We start from the raw sequence: 15,246 nt of genomic DNA on the forward strand, positions 1-15,246 counted from the left end.
CTTCTGTTAAATAAAATCAAAGAATAAAAAATTGATCTAATCTATAGAAAATGACAAACTCTAAAGAGAAAGAGGTAGAAATAGAGAGCGGTTTGGGTAAAGTTAGATGTAAACTATTTTAAAAAATAATATCAATATTTTGGATATTAATTTTTTTCTATGAGCCAAGCATTCAAAGTTATGTATTTATTTTGTAATTCTTACGCTATAAATTTCAGTGAAATATTTAAAAAGAAAAATAAATTGAAGGTAAATTTCAAATGGTTTATGAAACGCACCGTTTATTACGTACAAGTTATCAAAATATCACACACACACACACTCTTTTTTCTTTATCCTCAACAGCCAAAGCTTCAAGCTTCCACAAAGCAGCAACAATGGCGTTATCTGTTAACTCCATAAAACTCCACAATTTCAACCAAAAAACCCATTTTTTTGTACCAAAAAGCACCATATATCTTTCCTTCAAAAACCCAATTTTCCAATTCAATACCAAACTCCAAAGGGAACCCTTAACTTCTTTTGCCCGCCAAATTCAGTCGCATCAACGGCCAATCTCATCTCTTGTTAAGGCTTCATCAGCTCCTTCAAAGACTTCCAAATCCGAAACAGATAAGCTCCCAGCTGATGTAAAGGTCACTGAATCTCAAGAGCCTAATTCAAGAGTAAGATTTTGGTGGTTAATTCATAATTTAGAGCTCTTGGTGTTTTCACTGTTTCTTCATCTCATTTATTTATATATTTTTCATTAACACGTTTAAGACTTACTTTCTTTATCTTATCGAACGCTTTTATAGGTAAGATTGAACGTAGAAGTTCCGGCCGCCGTAGTTGAGGATTGTTACCGAAGGGTTGTTAAGGAATTTATGAAGCAAGTAAAGGTAATTTGGTTTACAAAGAAGTCTTCTTTGTTAAGCATTTCTTCATTTTAGGTTTTGATTTCATGCATGATTCTATAGTTTTGTTCTTTAAAAGATAACGTCATGACATTCTCGGTTGTAACTGTAATTATTATTATTTGCGTAACTTTTTAGTGTTGATATGTAACAGTTTAGGTTAAAACCGATCGCAATGTAACATTCTCGGTTGTAACCAAAATTATTACCAATTATATAATTTTTTAGGTTGGACATGATAACGTTTTAGGTTAAAAACTGCTGCAAATTAGCCTTAGGTTAGGCCGTGGAACAGCATAACTACCCTGATTCTATAGTTGGTTGAATAGCTAAATGTAGGGCTTCAATAGCTAGAGATGCTCTTGTGCTAGTTCCTTCCTTTGTTAGATTCACTTTGAATGCTGAAACTGATTGTTTTTAAACATGTATCAGATACCTGGATTTCGTCCGGGAAAGATCCCGGAGAGTATTCTTCTGAATTATGTTGGGGAGGAAAGTGTTCGGAAGGCAACGGTTGAATCGATTTTGAAAAGGACACTCCCCCATGCTATGTCTATGGTATGTTCAATTATGTTTGCTTCATCTTGTTCAAAGTTCCGAAAATTCTATAATCCTTTTCAGCCTGTTCGTAAAGAACCAACTTCATGATACTCAGTTGATCTTATTCTACAGGTAGAAGGAAGGGCTTTGAGAGATTCAGTTCGCGTAATAACCAAATTTTCCGATATGGAGAAACGCTATTCTTCTCATACCTCTCTGAGGTTGGCAAATATCACATCCTTAAATATCACTGGCATATTGATATGAAGGTTTATGGTACAATAATACACGCAATCTTAATTAGTTTCTAAACGTGCTTAAGCCCCTATTGACATTGATATGGAGGAAAGACTTAACATAATAAGTGCACTTAAGCTTCATCGGCAATGATACAAATGGTCATTGATTTTATTTGTTTTCTAGTTACGATGTCATTGTAGATGTGGTACCTGAAGTCAAATGGATAACCGAGAATGGGTACAAAAATCTGAAGATTGTTGTTGAAATCGACAATGAGATAGAAGCTGAAAGAGCCTGCGAGCTGGAAATAAGGCGCCGCCACAAGTCCATAGGTTCACTGAAAGTTGTAACTGACAGAGGACTACAGGTTATTCAAGCTTAAGAAACTCTCCTTCATTTCTTAGTGGTTATCGCTTTTTTCGATTAAACTTTCCTTCACTAATCTTTAGCTCCAACTGCTTTCGCACATTTTTTGAATTTATAGCTTATGGTGGGTTCAAATATTTCCAGGTTGGTGATCTTGTGGTCCTTGATATATCTGCAACCACTATTGACCAAGATGAATCTAATGTTCAAAAGATTCCAGCTGCAGAAAGTAAAGGTTGGTCGTATTGATCCAAACTGCCTTTATTTCGATTTTTACTGCATTCGTTCATGTATCCATTCTGTTCAGAACTTCAAGTATATGAGTATGACTACCGGGAAGTGATGGTCGGAATTAATATTAGAAAGGAAATATCACAATGTTGGTTCTGGTTCAAGAAGGAAGATTTCTTATCAATATTTCAGATCTAACTAAATGAGTAGCTTTTGTTAAATAATTGAGTCATGCAGTTGGTTGGATTCTTGATGTTACTAGCTTGAAGCTCTTCCCCCCTCCTTCCCCTTTCAGGATTTCATTTTGACACCGAAGATGGTGAGAGTGTACTTACCGGTTTCCTTGATGCCATAATTGGTATTCAACGAGGTGAAACGAAGTCATTTCCGCTCGTATTTCCTGAATCATGGCAACAAGAAAATCTCCGTGGTGTTGACGCGCAATTTACTGTGAGTTCCATTCGTTTTGTGATTCCAACTTTATTGTAGATTTATAAGAAAGTCTCCATAAAACTTCCGATTTCAGTTTACCTGAAAGGTGACACACACACTGGCAATTTTCCTTATAGGTTGAATGCAAAGAACTATTCTACCGGGATTTACCAGAGCTAAATGACTCTATTGCTGATAAGCTTCTTCCTGGATGCACTGACTTGAAGCAGGTTACAATTATGAACTGTTAATTTTCCTTTTTGCTTTATCTGATTCTAAACCTGACATTTGCGTTTAGATGAAACTTTCTGCTGCATGAATCTGCAGGTCAAGGAATCGTTACTACAAAGGTGCCAAGAAGTGGAGCAAACTGCGAGAGACCAAGCAACGGATAATACAATTCTAGACCAGCTTTGGAAGGTTATCAATCCTAACATTAAGATCAGTTTATTTTAATTGAGAATACCTTTTTGATGGTTGCTACTATGACGCTAACATTAAGATCAGTTTATTTTAATTGAGAATACGTTTTTGATGGTTGTTACTTTGACGCTCGATCAGATGGTGGAAATCGATATTCCTCAATCCTTGTTCGAGGAACAAGGTTGGCAGCTTTATGGAGCCAAACTTCTAGAGATTCAGGTAACCAGTACCTGTTTCTGATGACCGTGTACTTATAAATAAAGCATCGCTTTATGTTTGTCTTCCACCTGCTCGACTTTGATTTTGCATGTGTTTTACATGTATGCATGGTCATGCCATTGCCAGCTATAATCTGTTGTTTAACCATTGTAGGCACAAATGAAGCTAAGTGAACAGCAATTGGATTTGCTGTCAAGTCCGAAAGCGGTGAATGAGTTTTTGGAGAACCAGAGAGAGAACATAACGAAGTTGATAAAACAGAATCTTGCTGTAGGTGATATTTTCAAACGAGAAAATTTGCAGGTAATACATGTTCAAACTTGAGACATAATGGATACAATTAGAAATTCTATTCGAAACGTGTTCCGATTTGTGTTCACACTGCAGTTTTCATCCGACGAGCTTGTGAAAGAGGTACAGAATTCAATTGCTGAATTTGAACGTCAGAAGCAAAACTACGACGAGGAACGTGTGAAGGAACAGGTCAGGGCTCGGTTCTTTTGCATCTCTACATTCCCTGAACTGTTTAATAACAAGAGAGATTTCGGAAACTTCGGGTGCATTCAAATGCAGTTATTGGCACACACATGCTCCGTTGTTCGCATTTCTCAACTTTTTGGATCATGCGGTGCAGCGATGAATTGATGTCGTTCTGAAACTGTTTAGGTACAAGAAGTGCTTGAGGGAGCAAAAGTGCTCGAGTGGCTCAAAGAACATGCGGAAATACAGTACATAACTCGATAAGACGAAGAATATGCAAACCTGACCGGACGGAATCGGATTTGAATCGGGTTATTGTTCATACAAATTAATATCGCCATCCGGATATAGTAGAATTTGCAGTTTGTTGAGCCATTATCAAGTTTTGGTAAATATGAAACTATTGAGAGGTTGTTTAAGCAGTCTCAACATTTGATTAATTTTGCAAGAGAACAAACATTCTTTGCATCCTCAAAGTTCTGCACAAATAATGAGTTCAAGTTTTGAATCGATGATCCACCTGACATCATGTTCCAAAAGATCCTCAGTGGAGACGGATTACTGAAGAAATTCATTTTGGGTAAAATACAATCAAGGTCACTGCCCTTTAAATGTTAGACGAAATAATGACAAGATATAATAACAATTTTAGACTTCAGAATTTATTTAATAAATTTAGTCCTAATTCAAACCAATTTAATAAATTTAATTTTTCATACTTAAAATTTTAGCAATTTAGTTTTTATTTTCTTCTAAATTGCTTGTTTCTCTGCCAAGAATGCTATATTATATTCATGCTACTCTTGTGGTATAATAACAATTAATAACGGGATTATATTTTGTTTTGATTTTATTTTGATAACTTATTGTTAAAATATTAATAGAACTATTGACATAATATTTTTTTTTATTTTTTCAATGATGATGATCATATAATGATACGTTAATATCATCGTTAAATTTTTAACGCCGGGCGAATAAAATTAAATGTTCGACTGCGGTAGAGCACATAAAGAAATCGCTTGAATTGCTGACTAATCCATCAGCCAGTCAGTAATTTTGTTACAATGGCTTCCCTTTGAATCATATGGCTTTGATTTATTTGTAAATTTTTATTTATTTATTCAGAGTTTGGAAATTATGAACAACTGTTATTTGACTTGTAATTTCCATTTGAGAATCAGATCATATTTCATGTTTTTTATTGAAGATTTTTTTTCGGATTTTCATTTTTCGTCCAATGTTCTTGCTAGTGAGAAAGCAATAAGATTTTGGGTAAATTACGTGTTTAGTACCCTAACTATGACTTTTATTTTGTTTCAGTAACCTAATTATTATTTTGTGAAGATCATATTTAACGTTATGTTTTAGTTTAATTTTGATTATCTGTCGTTAAAAAAAATAATAAAATTATTGATGTGAGATTTTTTTTTTAAATTCAATGATAATGTGATATTATTTTATGGTGATAAGTTGACATTACCGTTAATTTTTTAATGGTAAATGATCAAAATAAAATGAAAGTGTAATATTAGATATGATTTAAAAAAAATTGTTGAAGCGATCAAAACAAAAAAAATAATAGTTGAGATGTTAAATGTGTAGTTTACCCCAAATATTTTTAATGAAATCCTCAAATTGTAAGCTGGATCCAGTCCTTCGACATTTTTCTATTGATTATTTGTTCAAATCTGTAACTAATTTTCATGTCATTTTTCAACTATCAATCAAATTATAATATATAATATATAGTGATATTATTTTTTTATTTACTCTTTCGGTTTCAGGATTTCACTTTGACTAATTTAAATCGACTCACTTCGTATACATGACTTTAGTGGGTGAGTCTCCCAATAAGAATTTTTTGTATACATAAGGTCTCGAATTCTGCTTAAACGATATCAAGTTGCTTATTACTTAAACTAGAGGTGTTCAAAATTCGTTTTAACCGAATTAACCGACCGAACCGAATTAGTTCGATTAATTCGGTCGGCCACCGAATTAGTTCGATCTAGGAACGGTTAAATATTTTTTTAGAATTCGGTTAACGGTTAATTCGGTCATAATACCAACACCGATTTAATATAAGCCAAGTGAGACTATTAACCTATTTATCAATAATATGATTATATCTCAAATTTTAATATTTGATTTAAGCAATAACTAAATATATTTGATTTTTTTTCATGGTTACAACCAAATGTTAAGATAATTAAATTCGACTTATTCAATATTCTCATACTGGACGCCACAATAATCGAACCAAAATTTTCCCGAACCGGATTAAAGATAGTTATAAATAAACAGCTTTTGTTAATCTGGAGAATGTTAAATTTCTCTTTACTTTCAATTATAAAGGTTAAGTTCTAGGATCCCAGCTCCTGCTATTTTCTTGCATTTTCCCAGGAAACCAAGCACAAGGTAAGTGCAATTATATCTGATCCGAATTTCATTTTTGCTTTGCTGAGAACCAAATCGTTTTCTTTAAAAGAACTTTAATTTTCTGTTTATGCAGAAGATTTGTGTAAATCGAGATCGGAATATGGGTTTCTTGGTAACAACCCTAATTTTTTCTGTGGTTGGTATAATTGCATCAATTTGTACCAGAATCTGCTGTAACAGAGGTCCATCTGCTAATCTGTAAGTAAATTTTTTTTCACATTTAAATTTATTATTTTTTATTAAGTTCTCTTGGGTTTAAAATTCATATGCTAAAATTTGTAGCCTTTTTCACAGTCTGGGTTGATAGTACTTCAATTGAAGTTTAAAGTGTGTATTTTGATTGATATACATTAATTAGACACGCTTTAAAATGGTACACTGTAAGTGCGCCTTTTGGATTGAATAGCAAGTTAGCAATGTGAAGTAACTACTGATTTCGTCGTGCTATGTTTGCTTACTGAACTTGAATGAATCCTGTCGTCTCTAGTCGATTCAATAAGAGATTGTTTGTGATCTTGCAAACCCTATATTGCCGTATTTTCTTCTTGATTAAGCATAGCCTGGTTTGTTATATACAGACTAGGAAGTTTTCTTTTCTTTGATTTTCATCTCCTGATATGATTCCCTCTATTTTTCTTTGCGCTCGCTGGAAAACTGCATTTTGCTTGTTTTATTATGCAGGTTGCACCTAACATTGGTCATTACTGCAACTGTTTGTTGTTGGATGATGTAAGTTTATTTATTTATTTTTCATTTGTCTTTCTTCTCTAGTAGCTTGACTATATATATATATTGGAATACGATTAGAGTTTTGAATCCAATATCTCTTTCATATCGATCGAGAATATTGTCTTTATCAATATATATATTCATATAATCCACTGCTTAAACATATGCCTATGTGCCATTCATATGAATAATCCATTTCCTGCGTTCACCACATAAGCATGCATCTTCAATGCTTTTCCGCTTCTTTTCTCTTGAAGTACTCGTGTCCGCCATATTTTCAGACAACTTCATCGAGTTTGATGAACATGCCTCATTTCATTTTCCTTCTGGTTTGTGATGTTAAATTTCATTTGCTTTTGATAGGTGGACAATTGTATATCTAGCACAAATGAAGCCACTCATTGTTCCCATTTTAAGTGAAGGAGAGTGAAGTTTCTTTACATTATTTCTTCTGAATTCATTGTTCATTACATGGATGATTCGGTGTCTTTTCATGTTGGTTTTGTATGATCTTTGAATTGGCATTGTGTTGGCCATTTGATGTTGCCAGATCCTCATTTGTTACATATGTTGCAATCATGTATCCAATTTTCATAAAAGTCAAATGCTGTTCTTTCAGACATTATATGTAATTTTTATAAAAACAATAATTTTAAGGTGATTTTGTTGAATGTTTATTTGATGACTAATTTAACATATCTATTGATATTCATGAATTTGAAATTCAATTGTTTATGCCCTTCCAAATAAATATATTTGTTAAATCTTAATTAATATGAGCATTTTATCTTTTTAATGATAAATTAAATCCAAGGCCACAAGAAAACTGACAAATTTCTCAATATAAATAAAATACAAGCAGAATATATTCTGTGATAACTACATAATACATATATCATATATGAAAAGAAAAGAAAAAGGTTTATAAGTAAACATAATGAGCCTGAAACTATGGAGATGATTTACACAAATTACCGTCGAAAAGGTAAAATTTAATCAAAGGAAGATTGAAAGCTCAGGTTTCGGGGTAAATGATAACATACTTTCACCAAAAAGTTCAAATAATGATGCCAACAAGTTCCCTGCATCTGTATCTTCCTTCCAAGCCTGAGCTAGAACAGTTGATGTCTTTGAAACTCGACTGCCAGCCTCCCTTCCTAGCATGTTATCATTTGATAATGGCCGAGACATTGATGAAGCGCCAATATTCGAACCTCCTACGGAGTTAGAAAAGCTGCAAGCTGCCCCTTGTAAATCAGCTTGCATGGAATTTATAGGCATCATTCCCACTGCACTCTCGGTTGCTATTTTCTTGACCGGTGGTTGCTGCATCAAGTTGTCCGTGCTTGCCTTTCGTTTATCTAGATTGATCAGGATAAGACGGAGCATAAGGGTAAAAAAGAGACTTGTGTATTAAATGTAAAAACGATGGTTTCAAGAAACCATACTTGTCCTTGTGACTTTCACGCTGTTTTTCCAGGCAGGACGAGTTGGAGAGGCTAGCAGACCGGGGAACATTTTAAGCCGATCATACATGCACAGCCCAGCTGCACGCTGGTAGCAGAAAATTAAACAGCATTGTTAGTTTTACTGCGTGGTAACATCAACTGCAAATACATGCGGGGATGCTCATAATCTGGTGTATCAAATTCGACAATAAACTTACCAGCAGAGCCCCATAAACACAATGAGCTTCGTGTCTTTTTATTTCATTCTTCTGCTTTTCCAGTGCCATTTCAGGTTCAAGAAGCTGCAAATATGCTTCAAGATTTGGCAGTATAAGTAGACGAACCTACACACGGAAGAAAGGTCATTAGTGAAACATAAGAAAGACATTTATAGGAAAAAACAAAAGTACTAGGTATAAGTGATGCCATGATTAAGATACCACACTGGGTCCAAGGGCTGCTAACCCTTGAATTGCACCATAATGCTGGGGAAATGTTTTGGTTGGGTCCAAAAAAACATGGAGCAGAGTCCTTGTCACACGTGGCTGAAGATTGTGATAAACATGCCCAAATCTGCAAAACATTATGTATGTAAAAGTCTGCATATAGAAGACAACCACTATGCCAGAAATTAAGGTTAATCCTTTCCGATTTAACCTAAAAGCAAAGCATATCTTAGTTAGATCATTGTAAAAAGAGTAGCCACGATCATCAAAATAAGCATGCCAAGCGATCCACATGACAAGCATGTTTGTACCTTTTTCATTGCACATGCAAAATAGCATAAAAATAAATAAACAAATGATTGCACCAGAGATCCAAGTTCGAACCAACACGTTCAGATACCTGAAATTCATAAAAATGAATATGCAATGTATAAGTCCAAAAGAAATGAAATCTTCACCTTTTGCATATTGATGCCACTAGCTTTGCTGCAAAGTTTCTAAGTTCCCAGTGATTGTCAGTGAATTTATTCCCTAATCTTTTTGCAATGAGGCAGGTAATAATAGATGGCATCAATTGGTGTAACTGTAGAACATTTTCAAAAATCAGATAGGCAGAAAATAAACCACTAGCATACGTGTATTATTTCGGGTACGTCTGAACACAATTGAAACAATAAACTCACGTAAGGTTCTATATGTATGTGATCGTTCTGGTGAAGGCTCCGGGTGACACGCATCAAAGCAGACAAAATAAGGAAATTATTTGAATTCCGTGCAACCTGGGATAAGCATGGGAAAACAAAAGCTCGAGATAACCAACCAGAGGTTCTTTTGCCACACACATATTAATAAGGTATGAAAGACCTTTAAGACTACCTCATCAGCAATGAAATATGTAAAATAGGGAACTAAGGGATGTAGTCCCGAGTCAGTTGACAAGTTTAGTATTGCTTGTTTAAAGAGAATTGAGAGAGATCTATTCATGGTAATCTCCATGATCTTGTCAAAGTAAAGCTGCATAGCAACCAAATCAGTCTCTTAATGTCATTCCCAGCAAAAAAGTCTTTTAACATAAAAATGTTTTTGAAGATGTAAAACATACTTGAAGTTCTCTCGATAATACATGCTTAACAGGTAATTTAACATCAGCAGAAGTTCCATCCTCTTTGTATTCAGCCTTTTTGCCATCAGAAGGTGCTGCAGGAAAAGAAAATGCCAATTCCATATAGAAATTAAGATAAGTTCGTAATAGATTAAAGTGATAAAACCGAAAAAGAATACAAACTATGAGTCTTCAACATGAATACCTGTGCAGACATATCAAACCCCAAATCTAAATTTCTAGTTTGGGGTTTTGTGGAAATAGATAAAAAGGCCAAGGAAGTTCAATATTCAGGATCTTTTATCCAACCAGTGTTAACTAAGACGTACCTTCAACTGAAGCATTCTCCGGAATTTCCGGTTGAATGCCTTCAATTGCAAGCCAGTGAGATGTGACAGATGTATCAATTGGTGCTTTTGCCAAAGACGATTCAATAACCTACACAAAGTACACGAATATAAGTTAAGATAGTATTCAATAAAAGGCAGTATCGATGGAACTTCTAAGATCAATGATTAATTCTTACTTCTTTAAACTCCACATCCTTGTCATCAATATAGAACAAATCCTTATGCCCAGCAGCTCTTTTGAATCGTAGTGCATCACGGGAAGTAAAGCCATATATCGGCTGATGCAAGATAGAAGCATAACACAAGCCAATTAACCAAAAGAAAAAAAATTAAGGCATGACTTAAACTAAAGATTCAAACTTTCAAAATTTAGTTTATAAAATTCCACTTTTGGTCAATTTTATGGATTTAGTACACATGACCTTGAAATTAATACGTCACTCCTAAAATTCATAAATTCTTACAAAATTATACTAAGAAATAACACTAATTAGTACTATTCTCAACTAATAAAAGAAATATATATGTAAGAAATTTACAATAAGCATAAAAAACATTATTAAAACTTGAAAATGTACCTCCACATTTCGCAGATTAAGAGCACTTTCAACGTCATCAGCTGCCAAAACCGTCCGCCGTGAGTGGCGCATGCATTTAATTGCCTCCTGCATTATGACTTGAATTAGAAAGAAAAAAGTTCCAAAAAGGCCGTATGAACAATATTTAAACTTCTTAAAGTAAACACTAGAATTTGAATCTATAAAAAGGGGGAATCGAAATTTACCTGCATGATTTCTCGAACACGATATTCAACATCAGGAGCCAAAGCAATGGCAACATCTGGGGATAAATTCGTAATGCCAATACTCTGCGCTATCACTTCAATGGCTTCTTTTGGAACGTTACTCATTCTTCCTTTTTCCTAACTTCAAATTTAATCGTGTTTCTAACTTCAAATTTGGGGTAGAATTTTGAGGATTGAATTGGGATTTTTAGGGCTAATCGTAGAGGACAATTGACGAACTGGATTTACAATAATGGTACTTCATTGTTGGGCTTTACTTCAGCCCAGTGCAGCTCTCTGTTTTTAGGCCAATATCCTATACGATTCTTGGGGCTAAGATACAGTGGTAAGGATGTTTATGGGACGGATTTCAATTAAAGGATAACGACGATTTATTATTATTTTTAAATAATAATAATTAAAATAATATTATAAACATGGATAAAGTTTGGATATTTATAAACTCAATTAATATTCTAATCGATTATTATTATCATATCACAATTTTAATATTTTTACAAAATAATAATATTAATCGAGTTAAAATTCAAACGGTATTAAAAATAAAATAAAATTTAATAGTCCAACTAGAAATAAATGAAATAGACGCGGTTAGAAGATTGGTGAATTTGATATTTTTTTTATCTTATTTGAAAAACCTTTAAATATATTTATTATCTTTTATTTTCATATAGTATATATCAATTTTATCATCTTGGTAAATAAAATTTAACTTAAAAGATTAATTTTTAATTTTTTACTATTCATTAATTAAATAAGAAAATTATGAAGAAATATAAAAAAAGTTACTTTTAAATCTTACAAATTATGAAACGCACGAAATTATATGAACCAAAAAAAAGATAAACCAAAATAGGAAAGGCGTTATGTCAAAATTAACCCTTAATATTTATCAAAATTATTATTTTGACCCTTATTCTTTTCTTTTTTGAAGTACTTTGACCTAACATTCCATTTTGAGATAAAAAGATCCTTCCTTGGATAAAAAAAATTAGTTGACAAATGATTAACATTCCAAAATAGGGACCAACAACCGGTTGATATAGTGGGATGAGGCACTAGGTCCCTTAAGCAACGTCAGGTGTTCGAATCCTGGCGTTTGCGAATGGAGCAAACTGGGTTGGGAGGGTCGCCCTTGCCTCTGCAATACCCGATCAAAATTAGTCGGTCAATAGATCAGATACCAGTGATTAATTCAAAAAAAATTCCAAAATAGGGAACTTTTATTCTAAAATCAAACGTAGGGGTCAAAATGTTTCAGGACAAAGGAATAAAGGTCAAAGTTATTATTCAATTATACCTACAATGCTCTAGAAAATAATACTTCTTCCGTCCCACTAAATCTGTCTTTTATTGACTTTTTAAAAGTCAAAAATTTTAAATTTGAACCATAATTATCTTAAATTTAAACAATTATTTTTTATAAAATATAAATTTAAAAATTAATTGATTGAAAGATTTTAAAATATATTTTTCATATTTTTATCAATAATAGATTTTAAATAATAATGAATTAAAGTTTAAAAAAAAAATTAAAAGAAGTCAATATAGGACATATTTAAGGAGAGAGGGAGTATGAGTAAAAATAACCCTTTTAATAAATGTTAGATGCTAATTTTGATATTTATGCCAATAAAAAGAGTCACGAAGTTTTCCAGACATTAAATCTAGTTTCAAACTCGAACAAGGGCAAGCTAAGCTTGTTGTTTTGGCTGTATCATTACAAGTATTTGACGAGCGAGTATAAACCGACCACCACAATCAGGATTCCGATCACCGCGAAGGGCGTGCACATACACCAGCATCCGCCATTGACGCGCTTGTTCAAAATCCCCAGCTTTTCCTGCACTCTCTGTTACAACAATAAAAAACACATTTTTCTTCATAAATGAACCCAACCTGGAATGATCCAAGCATAATCCAATTAGAGCTGCTTGAATGATCATGTAATCAAATACTGCAATGCTGTTCCCATGGCATGACATATTCTCTTGAGTAAATTCATTACTATCATATGAAAAGGTACGATGCGTACCGCTTAACTGAAACGATATTCGCCGGTAGGACGGATCGGATGAATAATTAAATGTAGTAAAAAAGAAGTCATTGGTTTCATTCAAAGGAAGATGTCATGTTATCTGCAAGTGCTTTTTACCTGCAGGCGAGAATCGGTGACATACACATGTTGGTCGAGGTTGTCCTGCAGGAAAGAGCGCAAGATGATGTAAAGTCTGCGGACAATGAATCAATTCATCGATATGATTTTAAAGAATGTGCAACATACAATGAGTGTGGTATGCAGATCAAGTTCTTCTCTGACTGCCAATGCGGTGTGCTTTGTGCTCACGATTGTTTCCTCCAGCTTCTCTAGATCCTCGTCTTGCTCTGCTCGAAAACACACCGTCAAACGTCAACAAAACTTGAGCCATTTTACGACGTAGCAGTAATTGAAATTACTTGCCTTTCATTATTTGGCATTGAAGACCGACAAGGCCGGAGTTATCCAAACCAAGTGTTCTACTCATAGCATCTGGCTTGGTTTCCGGCCCCAGCAAGCTGTCTCTGTTAGCAATGTTTGACATGTTGAATGCAGAAGCCATCTGATTCGCTTTCGATCTTAAGTTCGAAGTCATGTCCTTGCGACGATTCATCTCCTTCTCTGTTCTGAAAACAACGTATGAAGAATTAACAAACAGTCAAACCCGGATTATTGATAACGTATTCGAATTTGCAACCGACATAAGACATTATCAAAACACTAATCCGACATGTTAATGATAAATACCCTAAAGGACATTATTAGAACACAAATCCAATACCAATTCACTCCTATTAAGATGACTTACAATGGCTTCCCGGGGGGCCTAGACAAAAGGGACTGCAATCCGTCAAGTCGAGTCCCTAAGATTGTAATCTTCCTTCGGACAGCTGATGCGTGACGCTGCATTTCGGGTCCCAGCGCAGGCTTTGAACTCTTGCTGGATATCATGCCATTGATATCATCTGCAATTTTCACTGCTTCATTATATTCTCGTATCCATGTGTCTGATGAAGATGCCATTAGCCTTTCACAAAGCAATAAAATGGACTTAATATATAATAAAAAAGCATAAAATTACACACTTGAACATCATTAAGAACAATAAAAAAAAGAACAGATGAGAGCTAACTTAGCTACTTTAACCTTGCAAAGTTGATCAAAGATTAATTCCCGAGGGGAAAAAACACCTTTTTTTTGGCTCAGAAGCGAGGGAATCAAATTTTAGTTTAAATGATGCTAAATGAAGCTCAATTCTCTGGGGACAAAAAGGCCTATATTTAGTGGCTTCCTTGATTGATGTTCAGAAAACGATAACCTTTTTTATTTTACTAAAAAGGGGGCTAGAAGAAAGAAACTTGACTAAAACCTCATTAACAAAATGCAAACTTTCCAGTACTTCAATGAAATTAAACAAAAACTCATAACATAGAAAGGCAAATTTTAATCTAAAAAAATGAAATCCTGGAGGATCTTACAGTGATGAAAAGTAAAATTGGATGAGCTTATTTATTAAACCCAGAAAGTTTAAAGTTTTCAAGATAGATTTGATTAAAAGAATTGGCAATAGCTATTTTTTTATTTTTTTTATTGAGATATAGAATTTAGGAACGGGGAATAGAACGAATGCTAAGCGACATAGGTCATAGCGATATTAACAAACGGCCAAGTCTAGGAATTTTTTGCTTCCTTGTTTCTTCTTATCCATTAGTTTAATCCAATGAATTTGTCTAATTCTCAAATCGCAACATTTATAATCTCTTCTTTATATATATAATCAGTCGAATAGAATTCATTTTCCTCAAATCCATTTGAAGATGCATTTGGCATAACAACAACCCAGAGAAGATTGTTCAAGCATGTCAATTTTAAGGAATCGAAAAGGGCAGCCATTGAATATGAAGTAAAGGCTGAAAGGGGTTTTGCCAAGGTTGATAATATGCAAACCGGTTTGTTCGACAGCAAAACCGATAGGTCGGAAATGAGAAACGAGAGACGAATTTGGACTTCAAATGTCGGTGAAAGTATAGCATGGCATAAGAAAACAAACATTTTCAGA

At 33.9% G+C, this 15,246-nt stretch overlaps 4 protein-coding genes across 6 annotated transcripts; 2 read left to right on the forward strand and 2 right to left on the reverse strand.

The window, feature by feature from the left end:
- Window positions 1–334: 334 nt before the first annotated feature.
- LOC120219526 (trigger factor-like protein TIG, Chloroplastic) lies at window positions 335–4,310 on the forward strand. The gene is made up of 14 exons (XM_039216339.1): window positions 335–665; window positions 798–881; window positions 1,329–1,454; window positions 1,569–1,657; window positions 1,860–2,043; window positions 2,187–2,277; window positions 2,569–2,723; window positions 2,843–2,935; window positions 3,033–3,125; window positions 3,267–3,347; window positions 3,501–3,650; window positions 3,735–3,830; window positions 4,014–4,168; window positions 4,212–4,310. Exons 1-13 carry the CDS (start codon window positions 378–380, stop codon window positions 4,089–4,091), a joined length of 1,608 nt encoding a protein of 535 aa, XP_039072270.1. The 5' UTR covers window positions 335–377; the 3' UTR covers window positions 4,092–4,168; window positions 4,212–4,310.
- Window positions 4,311–6,180: 1,870 nt separating this feature from the next.
- LOC120219528 (V-type proton ATPase subunit e1-like) lies at window positions 6,181–7,472 on the forward strand. Its single transcript, XM_039216344.1, has 4 exons — window positions 6,181–6,252; window positions 6,346–6,467; window positions 6,951–6,998; window positions 7,362–7,472. Exons 2-4 carry the CDS (start codon window positions 6,370–6,372, stop codon window positions 7,426–7,428), a joined length of 213 nt encoding a protein of 70 aa, XP_039072275.1. The 5' UTR covers window positions 6,181–6,252; window positions 6,346–6,369; the 3' UTR covers window positions 7,429–7,472.
- A 399-nt stretch (window positions 7,473–7,871) lies between these two features.
- LOC120219529 (transcription initiation factor TFIID subunit 6-like) lies at window positions 7,872–11,293 on the reverse strand. Its single transcript, XM_039216345.1, has 12 exons — window positions 11,129–11,293; window positions 10,923–11,009; window positions 10,521–10,622; window positions 10,324–10,432; window positions 9,995–10,089; window positions 9,769–9,906; window positions 9,576–9,671; window positions 9,351–9,475; window positions 8,887–9,019; window positions 8,665–8,790; window positions 8,447–8,552; window positions 7,872–8,359 (listed from the first exon to the last, which is right to left on the reverse strand). The coding sequence occupies exons 1-12, from the start codon at window positions 11,252–11,254 to the stop codon at window positions 7,995–7,997; spliced, it is 1,608 nt and encodes a 535-aa protein (XP_039072276.1). The 5' UTR covers window positions 11,255–11,293; the 3' UTR covers window positions 7,872–7,994.
- A 1,550-nt stretch (window positions 11,294–12,843) lies between these two features.
- LOC120219306 (syntaxin-51-like) lies at window positions 12,844–14,729 on the reverse strand. 3 transcript variants are annotated; one of them, XM_039216125.1, is made up of 6 exons: window positions 14,666–14,729; window positions 13,996–14,214; window positions 13,611–13,813; window positions 13,434–13,534; window positions 13,305–13,349; window positions 12,844–13,001 (listed from the first exon to the last, which is right to left on the reverse strand). In XM_039216125.1, exons 2-6 carry the CDS (start codon window positions 14,208–14,210, stop codon window positions 12,870–12,872), a joined length of 696 nt encoding a protein of 231 aa, XP_039072056.1. In that variant the 5' UTR covers window positions 14,211–14,214; window positions 14,666–14,729; the 3' UTR covers window positions 12,844–12,869. The 3 variants fall into 3 exon arrangements, with proteins under 3 accessions (XP_039072056.1, XP_039072055.1, XP_039072057.1); XM_039216124.1 differs by lacking the exon at window positions 14,666–14,729 and having other exon boundaries at window positions 13,996–14,309; XM_039216126.1 differs by lacking the exons at window positions 12,844–13,001; window positions 14,666–14,729 and adding an exon at window positions 13,056–13,114 and having other exon boundaries at window positions 13,996–14,307.
- Window positions 14,730–15,246: the final 517 nt, after the last annotated feature.

This window comes from Hibiscus syriacus, unplaced genomic scaffold, assembly GCF_006381635.1.
Source record: "Hibiscus syriacus cultivar Baekdansim isolate YM2019G1 unplaced genomic scaffold, ASM638163v2 tig00110206_pilon, whole genome shotgun sequence".
Lineage (NCBI taxonomy): Eukaryota > Viridiplantae > Streptophyta > Magnoliopsida > Malvales > Malvaceae > Hibiscus > Hibiscus syriacus.

Bases quoted from the DNA above. Each gene is read 5' to 3' on its own strand.
- LOC120219528 (XM_039216344.1), top strand. From the start codon at position 6,370: ATGGGTTTCTTGGTAACAACCCTAATTTTTTCTGTGGTTGGTATAATT. The intron at 6,468-6,950 runs GTAAGTAAATTT...TTTATTATGCAG, and splicing joins AGAGGTCCATCTGCTAATCT to GTTGCACCTAACATTGGTCA. The intron at 6,999-7,361 runs GTAAGTTTATTT...TGCTTTTGATAG, and splicing joins ACTGTTTGTTGTTGGATGAT to GTGGACAATTGTATATCTAG.
- LOC120219529 (XM_039216345.1), bottom strand. From the start codon at position 11,254: ATGAGTAACGTTCCAAAAGAAGCCATTGAAGTGATAGCGCAGAGTATT. The intron at 11,010-11,128 runs GTAAATTTCGAT...GTCATAATGCAG, and splicing joins GTGTTCGAGAAATCATGCAG to GAGGCAATTAAATGCATGCG. The intron at 10,433-10,520 runs GTAAGAATTAAT...TACTTTGTGTAG, and splicing joins AGGATGTGGAGTTTAAAGAA to GTTATTGAATCGTCTTTGGC.
- LOC120219526 (XM_039216339.1), top strand. From the start codon at position 378: ATGGCGTTATCTGTTAACTCCATAAAACTCCACAATTTCAACCAAAAA. The intron at 1,658-1,859 runs GTTGGCAAATAT...TTTGTTTTCTAG, and splicing joins TCTTCTCATACCTCTCTGAG to TTACGATGTCATTGTAGATG. The intron at 2,044-2,186 runs GTTATTCAAGCT...AAATATTTCCAG, and splicing joins TAACTGACAGAGGACTACAG to GTTGGTGATCTTGTGGTCCT.
- LOC120219306 (XM_039216125.1), bottom strand. From the start codon at position 14,210: ATGGCATCTTCATCAGACACATGGATACGAGAATATAATGAAGCAGTG. The intron at 13,350-13,433 runs GTATGTTGCACA...TCTTTCCTGCAG, and splicing joins ATCTGCATACCACACTCATT to GACAACCTCGACCAACATGT. The intron at 13,002-13,304 runs GTAAAAAGCACT...TTGTTGTAACAG, and splicing joins TCACCGATTCTCGCCTGCAG to AGAGTGCAGGAAAAGCTGGG.